General features: G+C 35.8%; 1 protein-coding gene across 2 annotated transcripts in view; it reads left to right on the top strand.

Annotated features, from left to right (window-relative positions):
• The window catches only part of SIPA1L2 (signal induced proliferation associated 1 like 2), an 85744-nt gene that overhangs the window by 5939 nt on the left and 58691 nt on the right, over positions 1 to 21114 (top strand). For both annotated transcript variants that reach the window (XM_075707419.1, XM_075707418.1), the window contains exons 2-5: positions 2551 to 2684; positions 4064 to 4252; positions 10018 to 10192; positions 15859 to 15962. In XM_075707419.1, the coding sequence (XP_075563534.1) occupies positions 2551 to 2684; positions 4064 to 4252; positions 10018 to 10192; positions 15859 to 15962 (602 nt within the window). The remainder of the gene's footprint in view (positions 1 to 2550; positions 2685 to 4063; positions 4253 to 10017; positions 10193 to 15858; positions 15963 to 21114) is intronic.

Genomic DNA, 21114 nt, shown 5'->3' with positions numbered 1-21114 from the left:
TCTTTTAGCCTCTCCTCATCTGTTATATGCTCCAGCCTCCTAATTGTCTTGGACGTTGTCTGCTGGCCTTGTCCCTCTCTGTCCAAAACTGGGCACTACTCCTTATGTGTGGCCTCAAAAATGCCAAATAGAGAGGCATAAAGTCTTCTCTTGACCTGCTGGTATGCTCTTGCCTAGTACAGCCCAGAGTGTGGTTAGCCTTCACCTCTGCCAGGGGGTTCTGCTGACTGCTGTGCAGCCTGTTGCTCACCAGGGTCCCCAGTCCTTTTCCACAGAGCTGCTCCTGAAGCATTTGGTCCCCAGCCTGCGCTGTTGTATGAGCTTGTTCTGCTCTAGATACAGGTCTATGTTGGTCTTCATGAGATTTTTGTCAGTCCATTTTTTCAGATCAGCAAAGAGAGAGTTTGTTTTAACATGTCAGGTTGAAAACTGGAGTGGTTTAGGAGTTGCTTCACATGCAGTGCAGCTGTCCCACCTCAGCAGCAGCAGCCTCCAGGGGCAGGGGAGAGTGGGCAGTGAAGCACAGAGACCCTACAGCTATACAACTCTACCTGTGTGGATGGGTTAACCTCCTTTGCCTGCTTTTGTAAAATACTGCAAGGTTTATGCATTTCAGTATATGCCCTATGCACATATTACTCATTTGTTAAAAGCCTGTCGGTTATTCCCCTTCATCTGTTGCACCCAACTACAGCCCTAACCTCCAATACATAACTGTTCTCCTTGAGCTTGGTCATGTACATGAACTTGTTGAAGATGCATTCCATTCCATCATTTAGATAATTTAAAAAAATAACTAAACAGTAACAGCTCCACTATCAACTTTTGATAAACCTTTTAGCAACTGGCCACTAATTGGAATTCGTATTACTGATTACAGACCTTTGAAGCCAGCTCTTCAACCAGTTTATGTCCACCTTGTAATTTCTGTGTCCAAACCATGTCTTTTCAGTTTAGCTACACAGATACTATGGGAGATTGTGTAAAAAGCATTGCTAAAGTACAAGTAGGTGACATTCATTGCTCTATCCTCATCCATAAAGCCAGTCATCTTGCTGTAGAAAGCAACTGGGTTGGTCATGCATGATTTGCATTTGGTAAATCTATGCAGGCTGTTTCCAAGCACCTTTTTGTCCTTCGTGTGCCTGGAAATGACTTTGTCGTGGTTTAGCCCCAGCCAGCAACTAAGCACCACGCAGCCGCTCGCTCACTTCCCCTACCCCGATGGGATAGGGGAGAGAATCGGAGGAGTAAGAGTGAGAAACACTCCTGGGTTGAGATAAGAACAGTTTAATAATTGAAATAAAATAAAGTAAAATAATAATAATAACAACAATATAATAATAATAGTAATAATTACATACAAAGCAAGTGATGCACAATGCAATTGCTCACCACCCGCCGACCGATACCCAGCCGGTTCCCGAGCAGCGATCACTGCTCCCCAGCCAACCCCCCCCCCCCCCCCCCCCCCCCAGTTTCTATACTGAGCATGACATCATATGGTATGGAATAGCCCTTTGGTCAGTTTGCATCAACTATTCTGGCTGTGCCCCCTCCCAGTTTCTTATGCAAGTGGCAGAGCATGGGAAGCTGAAAAGTCCTTGACTAGCATAAGCAGTACTTAGCAACAACTAAAAACATCAGTGTGTTATCAACATTCTTCTCCTACTAAATCCAAAACACAGCACTGTGCCTGCTACTAGGCAGAAAATTAACTCTATCCCAGCCAAAACCAGGACAGTCTTCCATCAGAATTTGTTTCTTAATCTCCTTGGGAACTAAGGTTTATGGTTACTAGTCTATAGCTTCCCAGACCCTCTTTCTTCCCCTTTTTAAAGGTGGGTGTAGCCACTCACAACAACCTTTCAAAGGTGATAAAGAGTGGCCTTACAGTGACACTGGCTGGTGTCCTCAACATGTGTCCTGTTTGGTCCCAAGGACTTGAGTGTGTCTAGTCTGCTTAAATGGTTTCTAACTTGATCTTCCTTTTCTGTCAGTCGTGCTTTACTCTCCCAGACTGGGCCAGTTGGCTCAAGGATGTATTTAACTATTCATCAAAGACTGAGGAGTTACTAGCCTCAGTTTTCACTTGTTAAAACCGGGTTGCTGCTTTGAATGTAAAGTTTTAAATAAGAATAAATTGACTGAAGGAAGCTACATAGCACCTTGAAGACTGTTAGCTTTTGTTGAAGACTATGTAGATATAGTTTCTCCAAAGTAGTTTCTTACAGCATCAAGCAAAAAGATTAATATCATAGTAACAAAAAATGCAAAAAATTATTGTTTCATAGTAGCAGCAATTACATACAGTAATTTGAGTTATGTGATATGAGTGACTCTTCCGCTCATCAAACTTAGCATTTTGTGATTTATGTACTTACTGTGTAGTTCAGAAGATCACAAGCCAGTGTATTTACAGATCTCATAGCTCAATTAAAAATATTTTTTTTTCTTGGTGCAGAAATTTTTAATGAGATTTGATGAACATTTTCTAGGAGACTCATACTTCCTTATTCTCTTCTCTCTTCATTCGCTCTTGTGCAAAAGAGCATCAGAACTACTTTGGAATAGATGAAAATCTTGGACCTGTAGCAGTCAGCATCCGGAGGGAGAAGGTTGAAGATGCCAAGGAGAAAGAAGGATCTCAGTTCAACTATCGTATAGTTTTCAGGACAAGTGAGGTAATGTCCTTTCAGTAATTCTGCAAAGGAATGGAAAAGTTAACTTAGAGCTTACAATACTAGTTGTTTGTCTGTGGATATGTTGCTAACTTTGAAAGTAAATCTGTTAATGGGAAAGGAATGTTTCTTGTACTGTTAGTAAATGTAGTTGCTCCTGGAACAAGGTTTTCCTCTTCTGTACTGCATAAAATTTTTCTTTTTTTGAGTGGGCACCCGAAAAGAGGTAGGTTGGCTGGAGGAAACTGCAAGGGGCAAGCAAGGGAACAGATGATAAGAACAAAGTTGAAGATAGGTTTGGATCAAGCTGTTTGATGTTCACTTTCTAATGATGGAAATAAAAGATCAAGAAATGTAGGGGAAAAGGGAGGGGAAAAATGTGAAAGCTAGTACTATGACTTATTTGTATTTCTGTGTTTTGTTTCAAAATACTTTCTTAGACGCTTTTTTCTGTGAGATGTTTTTATATACTTTTACATACATGATTTGTGGAAGGAATATTAATATGTTGATAAAAATAATTGTCTTGGAAGAAGAGCTCGCTTGTGATCATTGTGGAAGGACACGTCTCGACTTCTATTTCAAGCAAATTAGTATCTCTTGCAAACTAATTTCTTCTTTATCACAGCAACTAGCTTTGATTTGTATGAAAATACAAAATGTTATTATTGTAGCAAGCAACTGTAAATTTTCATAATCCTTAGGACTATTGCTTTTTATTGTGATTAGGACATAGAGAAGTGTTAGCTAGACCTCCTGATATCTCTGGGCCTGGGTGCTTTTACAAACAGATATAGAAACAGATATATATAAATTTTTTTTTAGGCTAGGTATTTCTTTTCTTGCCAAAAAAGGGGTGTGTCTGTATGTATGTGTGGAGAGGTGATTCAGCTGACTCACTTCTAAGAAATGACTCTCTTTTTGCCAAATCCAATGAAGATAAAGCAGCATGGTTTAAAATATAGGTGGATGGGTTAAATGAAGGTGCCATTAGCTGTGGCTTACCTCACCTGTCCAACATCACATTCAACTACTGTGTCTGCTAGGGTAGTATGGCGCTAAGGTTAACTAATTTTAATTTTCCTTGTGTTTTAAATATTTTAAAAAAAATAGGCTTAGGAATTAGAATAAGTTAATAAGATCATCAGTGAGTTTAAACATTTCTTTAAACAAGAAATGTATTTGTCACTGAGACAATAAGAGCCTGACTCCTCTTTAAAAGTTATTTAGTAATCTTGTTACTGGTTAAAAACATTAAAAATAGGGATCTTTTTCTTCCTATTCTTTCTTCCATGCTTTTGCTAAAACCTGAAGTTTATATCTTTAAAAGTCATTGTAGTATTAGAACTAAAAATGTGTTGTGTGTTTTACCTTTACTGCAGCTTACTACACTTAGAGGAGCAATTTTAGAAGATGCTATACCATCCACTGCCCGGCATGGCACAGCAAGGGGTCTGCCTCTCAAAGAGGTACTAGAGTATGTAATACCAGAGCTGAGCATCCAGTGCCTGAGGCAAGCTTCCAACTCACCCAAAGTACCTGAACAGCTGCTTAAGCTGGATGAACAAGGGGTATGTAGCACATGACTTTTCTTTAAAGGAGACTATTCATTTAAAAAAAAAATAAAAAAAAAATTTTGCAGGCAATGTTAATCAACATGGATCTGTAATGCAAACCATTCACTTTCTTGGTTTTGGAGATACTTCTGTATTTTCATTTACAAAATAAGGTTTGCTTTTCTAAGCAAATTATTTTTAAAATACATTGCAGCTTAGGAAAAATTTATTGGTCTGTGGACATTCTCTTTAGATGAGTGAGAGAGAGAAAGATTATAACTAAACTTTTAACATCAGTAAGAAGTGATTTTCACAATCTGTATTTGCACTTTAATGTGTACAAATGCTGGATGCAAATGAAAATACATCTAAGATTTTATTAATATTGTGTATAGGTAAGGAGGCAAAAGGGTATAACATATTAAGTCTCTACATCTAAAATTTGGGTGGGTTTTTTTTTTTACAATAACATTTTCTGATTAACTTCCAGTGGTCTTACTAGAATAGAATCCTTCTGGGTTCAAACAACTGAAATTGTGATTGAGACTAATGAATTAACTGCATAGCAATGAAATATTTATACGACTTAAATTTGGAGAGAAAATGGTGAAGCTTATTGGGTTCAATAAAGCAAACCTGCTTCATTCAAAGCTAGTGATTAAATTTAGAGCTTCTGAGTATTTTGTGAATGACAGGCTTGTGATGGCTTTTAAATCCATTTTTAAAAGAATGTTCAATTAACGTGAAGATTGCACTTTCTAGGCAAAAGTCAGTATCTATCTGTTGAAGCTGAATCAGCTGATGGATCCAGTTGATTATGATGGTGGTATAATTAATTTTTTTAATGCTAATTCAGTTTCGAATGTAGTGATTGCATCCAACATTGGTGGTGTCTACCAGAATTCTTCTGTCTTCTCTTGTGGCTGTAACAATTGCTCAAAACCAAGTAAATGTGTACAGAGGAAGAGAATTGGTTTTTTGGGTGGATTGTTAAGCTAGTTTTGTATGTATATTTTACTACTTTTGTTCACTGTAGTCTTTGAGGAGGACTTTTAATTGAAAATTCCTTTTGCCAAATGTCCTTATTTTCTCCTGTGTTTGTCAGTTCTTCTGGTAAAACAAGGGAAATCAGAAGCACTCAGTTCTGAATCTAAGAGTTCCTGATGTACTGTTGCTCTTTGTCTTTACTGTTTGAGCTCCAGCGTTTAGGTTATCTAATAATTAATATTCACTGCTCAGAGGGGCAGTATGTTCTAGGCAGTATAGAGTTCTACTTTATTTGACCTGACCTGAGTATTTCCCAAGCTCACTATAATTTTTTCCCAAAAACTGGAAATGGAGATTGTCCATTGAACTGACCAAAGTAATTATTTAATCATCAACTGCTAATTTTGAGAAACAGGAGTACATAGCACTTCTTTTTATTTTGGGTGATCAATTCTGAAAATTCAATCCTGTTCCGAAATGAGCTGTCACCAGGCAAAATGTAATATTAATGTATCTTATGTACTGCTTATTATGAGATAATTACTTGACCATAGAGAAAAAGCTGTGCATAGAACTGGCATGAGATCCATTTATGCTTTTAATCCTCTTATGTACTTGATGCTTTCAGTTTATTAATCAAGCAAATATAAAAAGAGTTATGCTTGGCAACTGAAGGTGATGACTGGCTGACGTATCATGAATTTAAAAATATTAATCATGATCTAAAGGATTAATACTGTCACCAGAATAATACTCATTTTGCATAGATTTAATTTTCTACCTGTTTCATAGTTCTCGGTGAAATCTAGTAACAATGATGGAGGAAACATGTGGCTAAAACTTTGTCTCTAAAATGACAGTAGAAAGTAGATGCAAATTGGATGGTTGACCTAATTTGAATATATAAATACAGAATCTACATGTTCCCAATTTATTCTGGCATATGATGATCAGCATTAAATTTGGCTGTAAATTTACAAGAAAAGACAACTATTTATCTGTAACCTGGACAGGATTTTTTTTTTTTTTTTTTACCTCTAATTCTCCCCCTAGTTCCATTGCCCCATTTCTGCTAATGGTTGTTTATTGTATATGTGCTTTTTGGTTCCCCTCACATCCCGGGGAATGTTCACTTCCCTCTAGGCCAAAGGCTGAAGTTTACAGAAAGCCCAAAGAAATTAGGAACTTCAATTGCAGTGGTATTTAGTGGCTGTTGAGTGTCTAATCGCTTGAGGTTCCTTGCCAGAAAAACTCTAAAATCTTCACATGATGAAAGTCAACAAGTTGTTGTTACATGATAAAGAATCTATACTGTATAAGAAGACAAGATGCCAAGATTCAGTAGTGAGTCATTCTGACTAGAACATAGTAATTTTGAGTCAGGAAGGACTGCTATGCGCCTTTAATACATATCATATACCCAAGTAGCTAAATGGGTTTAAAAATTATTTTCTGATGTCACATAATTAAATTGTTCTCAGTGTTACATTAAATGTAAAATCTCTAATTTAGAAATCACGAAATCAGAACCATGCCTGCAATTATTTACTTAAAAAGACTTGAATAAGCATGTGGTACCATTTCAAAACTGGCAAACTTTGAGTTTTAAATATTCTGATAGATTTTCATGCTAGTTAAATGTGCCACATAAGGAGATCCTGCCAAAGCTCATTTAGTTACTTCTTAATTAGGCATTGACATTCTAAAGGTACCTCGATTTCTGCTTCTGCACAGTCCCCATGATCTTGGCATGAGACTTCTTTTGCTTAAGTCTTCTAATTTCATAGTCATGAGTGCTCCTAGCACATGGGTGGGAGGTTCAAATTACTGCAAATGAGCTTGCAGCTGCTGCCTTGTTTAGGAATAGTGGTATTGGTAGAATCAAATTTGTACATAATTGACTAGTGTTTGCGGTACTTGTCCATGAAGTGAAACCCCAGGATTAACGGGCTGGGGAGTTTCAGATCCTCATCTTCAATGTCTCCTAGGACAATTTTTAAACCATGAGATGGTAGGTTGTTTTGGAAGATAGAAGTATACTTCACTCCTGCTTGGAATTATATTGATATTCATGAACAAATTCAGGAATGACTGGTGTCCTCAGGAAGAATGAAGGACTGTGACTGCATATTTCTAGACTGAATATTTTGCCCAGGTGCTTTTTGACTATGAGTTGTTGCCCCTATTATTGGTGGCTCAGTTAGAAGTTAACTTCTCCAATCCTCAATTCTAGTGTGAAGTCAAGGAAATTAACTTAAATTCCTTGTGGTTTAAGCTAACTTGGCACAGAGCTGTGATAGAGGTGGCAGTGTGCTCACAATCATTTTAAGTCTCTGCTGGGAAGTGTCAAGTAACAGTACTGCTTCCTGTAATCTAGTGTTTATATGACCACTTCTCTTCCAGTTTCCTCTATGAAATGTTCATGCTAGCTTTCCACTGAACAAAATAGTCACCAGTGTGCAATCTGGAACCTTTTGTTAAATACCTCTCTCTCTCCAGTTAGGCAGTGTTTCAAAATGGGGATCAAACAAGGAAGCACTCTGGATGGATAGCATCTAATGCCAGTCAAAAGGAAATGACAAGAGCAAGCTGGTATCTTAACCCTGCCCTGCTCCAGAGTTCAATGGTCTGACTCATGCAGCTCCTACAGTGCTCCATAACCCACAATCTCCTTTTACTTCAAATGGTCATCCCTCCTATTCCACATCAAACTTTGGCACAGCTCCTAGTTCTTCTGTGTTCTGTGCTGAAACCTTATTGCAGCAGCGTTCCTCATTCCTGTCCTTACTAAGCCTGTTCTTTGTTCCTAGCTGCTCCCTGGTCAGTGGCCTCCTGCCAGAGTGTGTTCCACAAGGGCTCACCCCCACATAAAGCAGTTATCAAAGGGGGAGGATGGATTGGGGCTCACCAGAGCGGCGGGAGGGCTGCTACCATGCATTACTCTTACTCCTGCTGTGCTGCAGGTTTTCTACACCAGTAGACCAAATTCTGTAGTGTGCATTGCTGTGAATGTAGATCTGCTAAAATCACAGAGTTAGGCCTGTTAAAATGAGAAGAAATTGTCCCACTGATAGGCTTAACTCATAAGAAAACAACTCCAGGCCCCGCTGAAGTGTTAGGAAGTGTTTTGCTATTGACTTTAATAGTCTAGGATTTCCCTGTTACTTCATTTTAACACATTTACCTTTTAACACATTTACCTTTTGGGCATGAGATTCTTAGTGTCAATGGTTCTATCTATGGCCTTCAAGAATCTTCATTAACTTGGACATCTTGGGGATTTTTTGCGTGTTGATTGTGCATGAAGGTAAATAGTTAAACCAAGAATGCTGTCAAGTTAAATCTTGAATTGCATGGGAGACAAAGAAAAAATACTAGCTTAAAAAAGCAGTAGCATTATGAAAACACAGAAGACTAGGTTAGTAAAAGCATAGTGAAAGCTTTTATTTCTCCAGGGGTGATGAGGATTTGGGTAGTGGTTTTCTTTTTTTGGTTTGTTTTGTTTTTAATTGACTGTTGGCAACTGCCTTGTATACAACTCTCCACTTACAATGGAGAAGCGCAGCATTTATTGAAGAGGGAAAGTTAAGGATTATTTGATGTCTGGAATGATATTTTTGACACTTTCTTCTTTCATGTGTGCTTGTTTTCTTGACTCAGCCTTTTAGTATTCTTATCTTGTAGCTTTTCCTCAAAATTGCCGTGGTGAAATGTGGGTTCAGTAGCATGTCTATTGATTTGAGTTTTACAATATACTTAACATGGCAGAGCTTGTGTTACATATGACTAAGGTGAAGCAGAGTGTCTTTGTCACCTTTGCTCTAATAGGAATATATACAGTCTTTGCATAACACACATTTTAGACACTAATCCTGAAGGTTGATTAAGAGAAGTCTACAGCTAGAGAGCTGATTTGAGTCGTGACTATAGATAAATGTCTTAAGGGAATCTGGTGTGACTGATGGTCTCTGTCAGTTTGTGAAGCTCTAAAAGTTGTCAGTTAATAATAATAGGACTAATCCATTCACATGAAGGTTTCCTGTTTGTCATCTTCATTATCCATAAAAGCTAAGAAAACAAGACAGACTCTTGAGACTCTGCTCAAGAAATAATCACCTCTTTTTATACTTAACTTTTTATTGATTTTATATTTATTTTTTTACAGAAGTAATTTATCTCTTTTTAATGTTCTAGAATTGAGACTGTCGTTTGTTTAACAAAACTATTTAACTGCAATCTGGTTTCTTGCTTGAAGTATACTTTTGAAAATGGGGAATAATTTTTAACAAAGGACGATTTTATGGGGAGAGCAAAAGATTGCATATAACAAATTACTGTTCTGAGGGCCTGTTGTAACTGAACTGCACTGAACTTTACAGGATAGAAATAAGGGAAAATAAGCTCACCTGATTTCGAATCTGAGAAAGAAAACAGTTATACAAAAATTGCCAATTAAAGTTCTCATACTATAACATGCAGAGAGTATGCTTTTATAGATAACTAAGTCAAAAGTCTTCATGTATTGCTTTTATCTGTGGTTGAATAGTGACAATCCAGTTTTCTTTCAAGATACTTGTTGGGCATTTTGTGTTTGTGGTTTTGGGTCGGGGTATTTTTTTTCCGTTCTATGGCAACTTAATTTCCCAAATCAGAACACTTACTTTTTCACTTTCAGATAACTTCTGCCAGGGATTATAACAATGTTAATATTTTAATTGTTAATATTTGTTCTAGTATTGACTTGCTTCTGTAATTTTTCCTTTCCATTATAATTTTGTTTTTTTTAATTTCAGCTGAGTTTTCAACATAAGATTGGTATCCTTTACTGCAAAGCAGGCCAAAGCACAGAGGAAGAAATGTATAACAATGAGATGGCAGGGCCAGCTTTTGAAGAGTTCCTTGATCTGCTGGGCCAGAGAGTACGGCTAAAAGGATTTAGTAAATACAGGGCTCAGCTAGATAATAAAAGTAAGTTATGTTTCTGACCTATGGTAGAAACTATAATTATCCACTTGATCTTCTGCAAATCCTGTTTTGTCTCTTCATGCTTTTGACTTTGGGTTTTGATTAGTAAGATTATACGGTAAATGATGATGATGAAGCATATGATAAAAGCGTGTATCACACCTTGTCTGAAAGGTTATTTACTTTTTCTGTGGCATTAGTAGAACTGAAAATCAAAGCAACTTATTGCATTTGTTTGCACTTGGTTAAAATCATACCATGTGAGTGATATTTTTAATATATTTCAGAATTTCCCCGTTACGCTTTAACATCTTACCCTTAAAAAGGCAAAAGAAATGTATTTAAAAATATGCAGTCATGACAAGGGACCATTTTCCTTATTTCACCTAAACTTTTGTGCTTCTTTTTAATCAACATACATATGTTATTTATATTTGATCAAGTTTTCTCAGTTTTCTAGTTTCTCACACATGCACAGTAAGCATGCTATCATTTGGTAGTTGATAAACATTCATCTACCTAATCACTGTATTATTACTGCCATTGCCTCAGGTCTTTCAGTTTCCCAAAGTGCAATAGTATAATAATTCAATTGTACAAATTTCTTGAGTTTTGTAGCAAAAATAGGAACAGAAGTATTGCTGTTAAAAAAAATCAATGGTATGTTAACACACTTCTTTATTAGCATTGCTTTTCACTGCCCTTAAATTTAACTTAACTCATTCTTAGCTTACTGTAGTTTTAATAGGATTTTGATAACTGATCACTATGAGCTGTGAGCTAAGGATATCTAGGTATTCATCTACTTTATTGTAACATACTATTTTTATAGATATAAAGACTAGATATAAGGAAGAAATTTTTTACGATAAGGGTGGTGAAGCACTGGAACAGGTTGCCCAGAGAAGTTGTAGATGCCCCATCCCTGGGAACATTCAAGGTCAGGTTGGATGGGGCTCTGAGCAACCTGGTCTAGTTGAAGATGTCCCTGCTCATTGCAGGTGGGTTGGACTAGATGACTTTTAAAGGTCCCTTCCAACCCAATCCATTCTATGATTTGATTTGTATCCTTATTTTTGCTGTAGCTTGTGTATTACATCCTGAAAATAGAAATTTTTTTATACACTGTATATAACAGAAAATTAATATATTTGTTAGCAAAGTACATCTTTTTAAACTATTAGATCCTGCTACTCGTGTGGGTATTCTACTTACTTTTCTAATCAAATGGGAAAGTTCCTTGAACTGTTAGATAAGCTTCCAAGAAGGAAGCTGAGAAAGATGTACTTAAAGGAAATTAAGGGAAGACCACCTTTTCTTGCAGGGGATATTTTGCCTTTCAGATAGTCACAGAGATCTAGGAATTGATAAGTCCTCTTATTTGCTTCTCTGTTCCTCCTGCCACTTGCCCACCTGATCTAGCCTGATTCTTAGGAATCTCTTGTGTGTTTTTGCTACTTCAACATCAGTCTTCATTTAACTGTAATACATCTGGATTTTTTTTTTTAAATGGTACATTTGAACACTGATCAGTGTCATAGTCATAAAAGGATTTCTTTGCTGTTATCAAACTGGTAGCGCCCTGATGAACTGTCATCTCCTGTACAGCATTAGGAGAGAGGCTTAATGATTCATATCAGAAATTTCTGGAATGTCTAGTGTGTGTACATTGTGGTTGGTACCCAGTGCAGATAAACTGTCCATAGGCCAGTGTCCAGCAGGAAATGAGATATGTGAAGTTGGTGATAAAGCCTCATGCTTTTGCAATGAAGGGAGACCAGCTTTCCAACTCAAGAAATCTTTCACATTCTCCATCTCTAGGAGTGGTGGGAAAATGGTGAAAAAAGTGAGCTGAATCCTATGACAGATTGTAATTTATGACTTAAAAGGTGGGAAAGCTGCAATTCCATAGCCCTGTCAACCTGCATAAGCACCACATTTATTTTTCTTAACATTATTGCCTCTTTGCTTAAATCTATGCTTGTTTCACTTTAGTAATTCAGGCTTGGTAAGAGACTGTTGCATCCTATTTCAGTAGAGAATAACAACTCATTTTTCAAATTAATGTGTAGAAATATTTATTAATACACTGTGGATGTCAGATTTCTGAGATGAATTGATAAATAGGGAAGAAAAACATCAAAGTAGTAAGGGGGGTTTTGGTTTTGCTTTTTTTTGCCCCCAATCAGAGCCTGACTGGATATCACCTAGTTATTTTTACATATGAAAATATATGCTGGTCATTCAAGCAAATTCAGTTTCTATATTTGCCGTGCTTTGGTATGAATGTACATTGCTGATTGGCATTATGTACGTATCTTTCAGTAACATAATTTTAATGTTTTACTAATGCTGCATGCCATTAACGATATTGGACTGTCATAATATGTTCTCACAGTTTGCAACAAACAGAATAGAATTAACAGAGTTCACAATGATACAGTCTTCAGTGTTGTATTAAATGTAAAATACTGACTTAATTATCATCTTTTTTGTGTTTATATTTGAGTTTTTAATATAATGGCACAACAAGTATTACTGCATGTCATTTTTATAATTGGATAATACATTGATCTGACTGCCTGCAGTCAGAATAGTGTAATAATTTCGTATCTAGTAGCTACGTTTTTGGTAGGCATAATGTTTCAGTAATATTTCTTGCTCAGTCTTTGTAGGGTTCACATTTATTAAGTTTTTCTATTCTCAAATGTTTGACTAGCTGTGGGTTTTTTCTTTAAAAAGTTCTTTTTTTTTTTAATTTGGCCTGTTTATTTAATATTTTGGTAAGTAATTAATTGGTCCATTTTGTACGGAACATATAATGTAGAATGATGTGGTAGGTTAACCTGTCTGGCAGGTAAGCCCTCACTCTCTTGCTTGCTCACTTACCCTCCAACAGGATGGGGGAGAAAATCAGAAGGGCGAAAGCAAGAAAAACTTGTGAGTTGAGGTTGGGACAGTTCAATAAGTGAAGGAAAGAAAGGAAAAAACCAACCCCACCCCCCCAAAAAAACCCCAACCACCAAAACCAACCCACCACCACAACAATCAACCTACCAATCAACAAAGCAGCCCCACAAGAACAAGTGATGCAAAGTCAATCACTTGCCACCTCCCATCAGCAGACTCATGCCCAGCCAGTCTCTGAGCAACAGCTACTATGGAGAAACTCCCCCTACTCCAGTTGTACTGCAGAGCATGACATTATATGGTATGGAATATGTCTTTGGTCAATTCAAGTCAGCTGTGCTGGCTGTGTCCCCTCCCAAACTCTTGCCCACCCCTACCATACTCCCAGGCAGGGTGAGGGACAGTGTGAGAAACAGAGAAAGCCCTGATCCTGTGCAAGCACTATTCAGCAGTAGCTAAAACATTGGTGTGTTATCAACACTGTTTAGATCACCTATAGAAAACACAGCACTATATAGGCTGCTGTGAAGAAAATTAACTCTATCCAAGCCAGACCCAGTACAAATGTGAAGAACATGTGGAATATATTAACTACAAACTCTTTTCTGCCCTTCTTTAGTGCAATTTAATGGCATGCAATTCTAAATCCCAAGATCAAGAAATAAGAAAATTAGAGAAACTTTACCAGTTCAACACTATATAATTTGTTTAGTGTATGTTTTAAAACATAGTAGTCTACTAGAAATGAGGAATTAAAATATTATTGGAGCATTGATATTCTCTTTTGTAACATTCAGACTTTAATTATAGATTATATTATGGATAAATTGGATTATGTTTGCATTAATTTCCTTATACCTGTGAAGAGAGAACTGAAATGTTGCAATTTTATATCTACAAAGGAATAGTGCTGTTTCACTTTTGTTTGGTAAAAGGTGCTTTTCTGCAAAAAAGCAGAAATGTTTCATAACTGAAAAAGAAGTTTAGCCAATTTTTCTCAAACTTTTTGAAATAAAAGTAATGTTCAGAAAGGAATGAGGTGCAAAAATGTCGGCCTAGATACAATTTTTTTTTTCACTAAAATTGTCAGCAGAGTAATGTTTGTAGTAGCAACTGTTATGTAAATTTAATCACAGTGGGCCTTAGTAGGTGTTTAGTACAGCATCTGTTGAGTTAGAAGATTCAGCTTGCGTAGTGTAAGGGACTAAAATTCAGAAGAAAAACTTGCTACCTCATTTCCAAAGTCAAGGTGCTAAATCAGAAGTATTCAGCTATGCAGGATGTTGTGTTAGGAGAGCATTGATTTAAGGGTAAGGAATCTGCCCCTCTATAATAAGTATTTAAAGGGACTGTTTTGTGCAATATCTGTTCAAGATAATTTAACTTTATTTAATATCTAATTGTAAAAAGAATCAGGGAGTGGGGTTGCTGAGATCAGTGTAGTTTAGGCAGATATTTGTATTTCACAATATAATTTATTTCCTCCTTCTGTCTTTCAAAACTCTGTCTTTCTAAAATGCTGTGCAAAGGTTATAATGAAATTATATTTTCAACAAAGATTTTAAAACAGAGGAGTGCAATAATGTTTGCCTTTTTAGCAACATTTAAGTAAAACTTCAGTGGAAATTATGCTCCCTATTTCTTATGTAACTGTAATTTATATTACATCAATTTTAATAAATGAAGCTAATTTTATTATTGTACAAACATAACTGATGAAGCCAGTTGTAATATGAATGTGTTCAAAATTATACACACACATAAATATTTTCAGATTTAGGACTGCAGATACAGTATGGTTACTGTTGAATTTTACACTTAAGTGTATGTTTATATACTTTTAACTGGAGAATTAATATGGCCAATCAGTTTCTTTTTGGAATACAGTTACTATTTAAAACAAAACCCCAAAACAAACAGTGTGTGGAAGAGTGTGCTGGAGAATGTTTATTGGTGTAGATAATATAAAATTGTATTAAAAAATGAGTGAACATGAAAAAAGAGAAGAAAAATTGATAGTTGTCTTGACTCAATAGGGTGTTCCCAACCTCCTGCATTAAAGTTAATTGTACTTACTTAAATAATCCAGACATACTAAAGAAGGTGAATAAAAAGGATTAATTTATGGCTACAGGGTAAAACTCTTCTAATTTGCTGTAAACATTCTGAAATGCTAACTCTATTAATCAACTTCCTAAAGAAAAGAAATAAAAATATTATCATATCATATATGAAATGTATTGTAATAATTTTAAAAGATCTGAAAATTCCCAATAAAATTACTTGACATTGTACTACAATGTATTATGTACATATTTTATATTTTAAAAATGTCTGATCTGCATTATGTGTTTTAATGTCAGATTTGAAGTAGCATTATCAGTTTAATTTTGGTAAAGTAAGGGGTTAATCAGTTGTCCTTATTAATATTTTAAATAATGAAAACATATATCATATAAAGCTATACTCAAGTAGCTAAGTGTTTGTTCTTTTTTCATGAAATGCCACTACATTAAAAATTAGATCATTTAGGCCTCATAGACAGCAAACTCTTTGGGCAATTTCTTTCAGGATCTTTCTGTGTTGTAATGTGAAACTAAAGAGTAGATCTTTAGCTAATGCAAACTGTTTTTGTTCTATTGGAAAAAGTTTTAAATTGCATTAGTAGATTTAAATCATAGCATGCAAAGAGTGGTGTTCTAAAAGGTAGTATGAATGTTGTATTTTACTGACCTTCTTGCGATTAAATTAATTTTCAGCTGATTCAACAGGAACTCATTCCCTCTATACTACCTATAAAGATTATGAGTTAATGTTTCATGTATCAACAATGCTTCCATACATGCCCAGTAACAGGCAACAGGTATGTTTTTTAACTTTTCATTGTAATTTTACACTATAAATGTTTGAGGGTTTTTTTTTAAGTAATAATGATCTAAAACTGAATTGTTTTATATGAAGTATGGCTCAATTGTACTTTTTTTGCTTTAAACATTATAAGGTATTAGAAATCTCACAGGATTTTTATTAGGAACTTATCCTATGTCCCCCATTTAATGATATTATTAAAAGGTAATGTTGTGTGTGGCGAATGAGTTATTTTCAGTTTGGACTGGATTTATATCTTATGTATCTTTTAAAAATTGAAAGGAATGAAGCTTTAAAATAGGCTTATGGTTAAAATATGCATGTAAAAAGATTTTTAAAACAATTCCACTTAATCCTTATATTACAGATCTTAAAATGTTTATTAATGTGTCAGCTTAGTAATAAATGCTTAACTGTATCCTTCAAGGTGCCTGCTTGTGAAGACAGAAAGCTGCAGTGTACTTATTTTATTTCTGGAGAATTCCCTTTGCTTATGTAATAATTCAGAATATCTTTAAAGCATTAAGGATGGCTAAAAAATAGCACAGCATCCAAAGTGTGCAGTGCACCAGTAAGGTGACTCTGTCTTGCCTGTCTCGGATATTTCTTGCAACTGAATTAAAAAGTACAAGCACATTTGGTATAATATATCAACATTAACACTTGAAAAAAAAAAAGTCAGTAGAATTGCTCATAGGTCAGACTGATGATTGTTCATAACTTTCTGCGCTACTACTCTGCATTTTTCTAGGTCTGCAGAAATAAGTTGGATTTATTTAGTCAGTTTTAGAACATTCTCTCATTGCCATGCAAGATATAAAGATTTCAGTCATTTTGGAGGGTTGTCATGAAATAAAGATGCTATCTCACTTCCTTTTTGAACAGCATACGAAAGATGGTTACTGATTGTTAAACCATATGTGAGTTGTATCTTTCATGTCTACCCTTTCAATAGGTCTTGTGGGAAGATGTGTCAAGGCAGCAAGAAAAAGATAAAAGAAAATGATTAAAATTCTTGAGAAGTGATAAACGAAAATCGAAATGGAAGAAAGTATATAATGTATTTATGTATTTTAAATAGTTAGTGCATAATGTACTGAACTGTTTGAAGAACTGTTTCAAATGAACAGTTAAGACAACTGCAAATTGTACTCCATTACACTTAGGATTTAGATGTGGTTTAAGTAACTAACTTAGCAATCGAAAGATAGAAAATCGTCACCATATGAATAATACAAATGTTTAGATGACTCAAATATTAAAATGTGTGGTTTTCAGGAGACAGAATGTTCAGCTATAGCACACGCTCAACTGTGCCAATAGCTAGTAATCAAGGTGTTGGGTCATCATCACTGATTTGAGATTGTTCCAGTTCTCTAAAATTTCACTGACACCTTATTACAATACAGGATTAATTTAGTAAACACACTAGGAGTCATTCTGTCTGTAATCAGTCATAACAATCTTTGACTGGAAAGAACATGTAAATAGGGAAAACTGGACACTATTAAGAAGATATAATACACTGAATGAGCTTGCCTTAAAAGGAGAACATTGATATTTTCATAGCTGATCACAGGCATTGACAGTAAATATGGCCTTACTTGGAGTTTATTACTTCTGTTGTTGTCTTTCATGATTTTCCCATGTTTGTGAGAACAGGATATCCTCTTGCCACGATCCACTAATTTTCATAATTGTTTGCCGTTTGTCAGCTTCACTGCTGTGTTGCTCAGCCACCCCCTCTTACTGTCCTTTCACTTCTTCCTGTGCCTTCCTTTCATTCTCATAATTTCATTCTGTGTCTTTCTTTTTAGTCAGGTGCCAATTCTTGTGTACAGCAAAATCTTCCAATTTTAACTCCATGGTTTTCCCCAGCAATGAGCACTCCTTTCCACAGTGTTTTAGTAAGCTCTCATCATTGTCACTTTAACAGGTTCAATATTTAGTAGAAGCACCATGTTGTTATTCATGGCTTTCTTGGGATCAAAATAATGTCGCAGTTTTCAAGTTCAAGCAGTATGCCTATCTGAAGACCCACCGCATTATTTTTTTTAGGTGCTGGGATCTCGCAGTATTTGCACAGCATGGACACTGTCTTAATGAAATGTGACAAGCGCACCCAAATGACCAGAATTTAGCCAGCCTTAATGTGCAAAAGAGATCTATAATAATTGTTTAATTTTTTTCTGTTACTCTTTAGTTCCAAAATACATACTGAAGTGTGAATAGTGTCAACAGTGTTATTTCTCACAAGCTAGCATAAAATTCGATTAGGCCTTTTTCCTTGAGACATTTTTAGATGCTGAAGGCCACAGATGCAGTTGCATCAGTTGTACTCAAGACGGAGAGACTTGCAGGTGCTGTGGAATGTGAATGTTGTTTGTCTTTTCAGGGTTTGGCTCGCTAACTCTACATACTCAAGTAAGGGAAGTTAGGGACCATGCTAATTTTCCTTTTAGGTTATGTTAGCAGTGAAGACCCCCATTCAATAGTTATTTTTTGCTAGCATATTGTGTATGTACTGGCAATGAGGCTATTGCATCCTATCCCTATGTCCCTTGTTTGGTAATGACTGGGCAAGGTATTGAGTCACTTTTCATCATCTAGGACTACAACCTTCAATGAGCAAGCATTCAGCATTGCTTATATTCCAAATACCCGTGAGCCAAAAATAGGCCACACCAGAATTGATTGTTGCTTCTTCCAGGACATAACTACGCCCTGCTTGGTCCCCGATCAGGACATCCCTCTAGTTTTAGAGCCAGCAGGAGATCCAAAGAGCAAGGTAATTTTCACTTTGGCTGCAACATAGGCTGGAAACTTTCAAGTCAGCTGCTCCTTCCCTAGGATGGAAAAGACTACCAGCCCTGGTGTGGCCAGTTCCTTTCCCTTTACTGGCCTTTTCTTCAAATCATAGTTTAAGGCTTTCCCCTTTAAACTTTACCTTTGCAACGTCCCTTCCCAAATCATTCCCTTGCAAGTTTCCCATTCACACATTTGCAGTCTGCTTGTGTACACATGGTCAGACCTGATTAATCCAAATCTGTTCAAATAATCACTTTTCACCTGGTTTAATGAAAACTTAAAATGAAACAGATATGCAACTGAAATAAACTTGTTTAATTTAAGCTACTGTTAAAACAGTTGGGATAACAAAACAATACCAAACTTAGTTTAACCAGATCTGATGAAATATCTTTTGCAGTTTGTTTCTGGTTTTGGTACTGGTTAAGAACATAAATGAAACTTTTGAAATGACTTATTTTAGAACTGTACCAAAATAAGTTTCAAGATTTTCTTATTTGACTCTTATCATCACTTAATTGAATGAAGACTATATTTCACTGCTATTTCAACAAGAATTCCTTGTTGTTCTGCAGTTTGACTAGGCAATTAAAATGCCACAGAAGTGCATAGATTTTTATGGCTGGGCATAACCTGTAAATATGCTAAGTTTTAAGACAGTGCTTTTCTTCAGAGATGCATATCTGAAAATTAAGAATTGAGTAGTTAAAAACTCAAGATTAATATAGTAACTATTATTTGGTATAAATAATTTTAATCTAATGGATTCTGCTTTTCTAACATATTTTCCTTAATGGGTTCCCCTTTGCGTGTCTTGTATTCTTACATAAAACTTCACTGATTTTCTTTTGGCTGCCTATTGTACTTGATTGGGTTCATGTTTAAATTCTGCTGTGCCAATTTAGACTGATACTAGATGATGTCAAAGTGTGTTTGCTGTCTCCTTACTGTAAGTAATCCGCTGTAATCTGTGCACCCTGTTGGGAGTTCCAATTGTGTTCTGCATTGGACTCTTTAGAGTATGTTAGAAAGGCAGATTAAAAAGAAGTTAATAATGCAACAACCCCCAAAAACCCCAAACCTGAGCAGACCTCAAAATGGGAGAGGAAGGGGAAACTGAATACCTGAAAAAAACCCTAGGAGGTAAAAGTTGGGAGGAAAATCTAGGTTATAGAATGGAAACTAGAACTTATAGACTAGAAACTTTCTTAAAATCTTTTTGCTTAGTTCTGGTTTCCTTCAATTCCTTTTTCATTTTCAGTATGCTATCCTTATCTCACATTTCCCAGGGAAGTATGTGTTCCCTCCTTTTTCTCCATTCAATACTTTATTCTTTTCCTATTCTTTATCCTATCCAGAGCACTTCTTTCCATCTTCCAGATCACCCCAGTTTACTTCTCTCCCCTTTCAAAGTTCTTTGCATTATGATACTCTGCGCACAGCCACGACTGCTTTGCCTTTGCATTGTGTTGAAGTTCACTGACCACTTATGCATGACAGTTATACATAACAGTGTTAACACTGATTTTATTTTAAAATGTTGAAGAAGTCACTAAGATCTCTGCAAGCTTGGTAAGGTTCCTAAAAATGATGACCTGACTTCCTATTTCCTATTTTTGTGCCTCTTGAAAAATAGTTTAGGGACAGGATATGGGAACTGCCATAATTTTGAAAAGACTACTTTTGCTAGTAACATTTCAAACATTTCTAAAACTTACCTCTTATTAAGTGACTGCTATTCTTGCTTAAGCAACCTATAATGGCAAGCAGAACCTCCTAAAGGGGTCTACAAAGCAGAAAACATTCTTGAAAACAGTGATTGTCTTGAGAAATAAATATAACTTTAAACAGGATATTGCTTTCTAATTTTTGCAGTTTTGCTGTGTGGAAATGCATAGGCATAGACATGAACCACTATAGCAAGAAAGAGTAATTGGGCAGTTAGTTATATAACAAAGGCAGAAATGAATCACCTTGTACCTCATAATTGGAAGGTTTCTTACAAATTTAACTGTGGTGTAAATTCCAATCTGTGAGATAATAACAACCTCTAAACGTGAACTTGCGCTTCACTGCTATGATCTAATTGTATGGTTTACTAGCTCAGCAAATTAAAGTATACCTGACACACTTAGTTCTGTGATCAGTTCCACATAGTGTACTTCTACTGTAATTTGTATGCAACAGGATGTATATCTTAAATTGCTCAAATAGCCAGTTATTTTGATTTTATTCTTAAAAACCTCAAAACTTGACTGAGCCACATGACTTACACCAAATATTATTTTCTGTTCTTATATCTGTTTTAAAATTTCATCAGAAGTCTTATTTCTTTAATC

Source organism: Pelecanus crispus, chromosome 3 (genome assembly GCF_030463565.1).
Source record: "Pelecanus crispus isolate bPelCri1 chromosome 3, bPelCri1.pri, whole genome shotgun sequence".
In the NCBI taxonomy this organism is placed as follows: Eukaryota; Metazoa; Chordata; class Aves; order Pelecaniformes; family Pelecanidae; genus Pelecanus; species Pelecanus crispus.
Note: the sequence above shows the minus strand (reverse complement) of the source record. Positions and strands in the feature narration are given on the sequence as shown.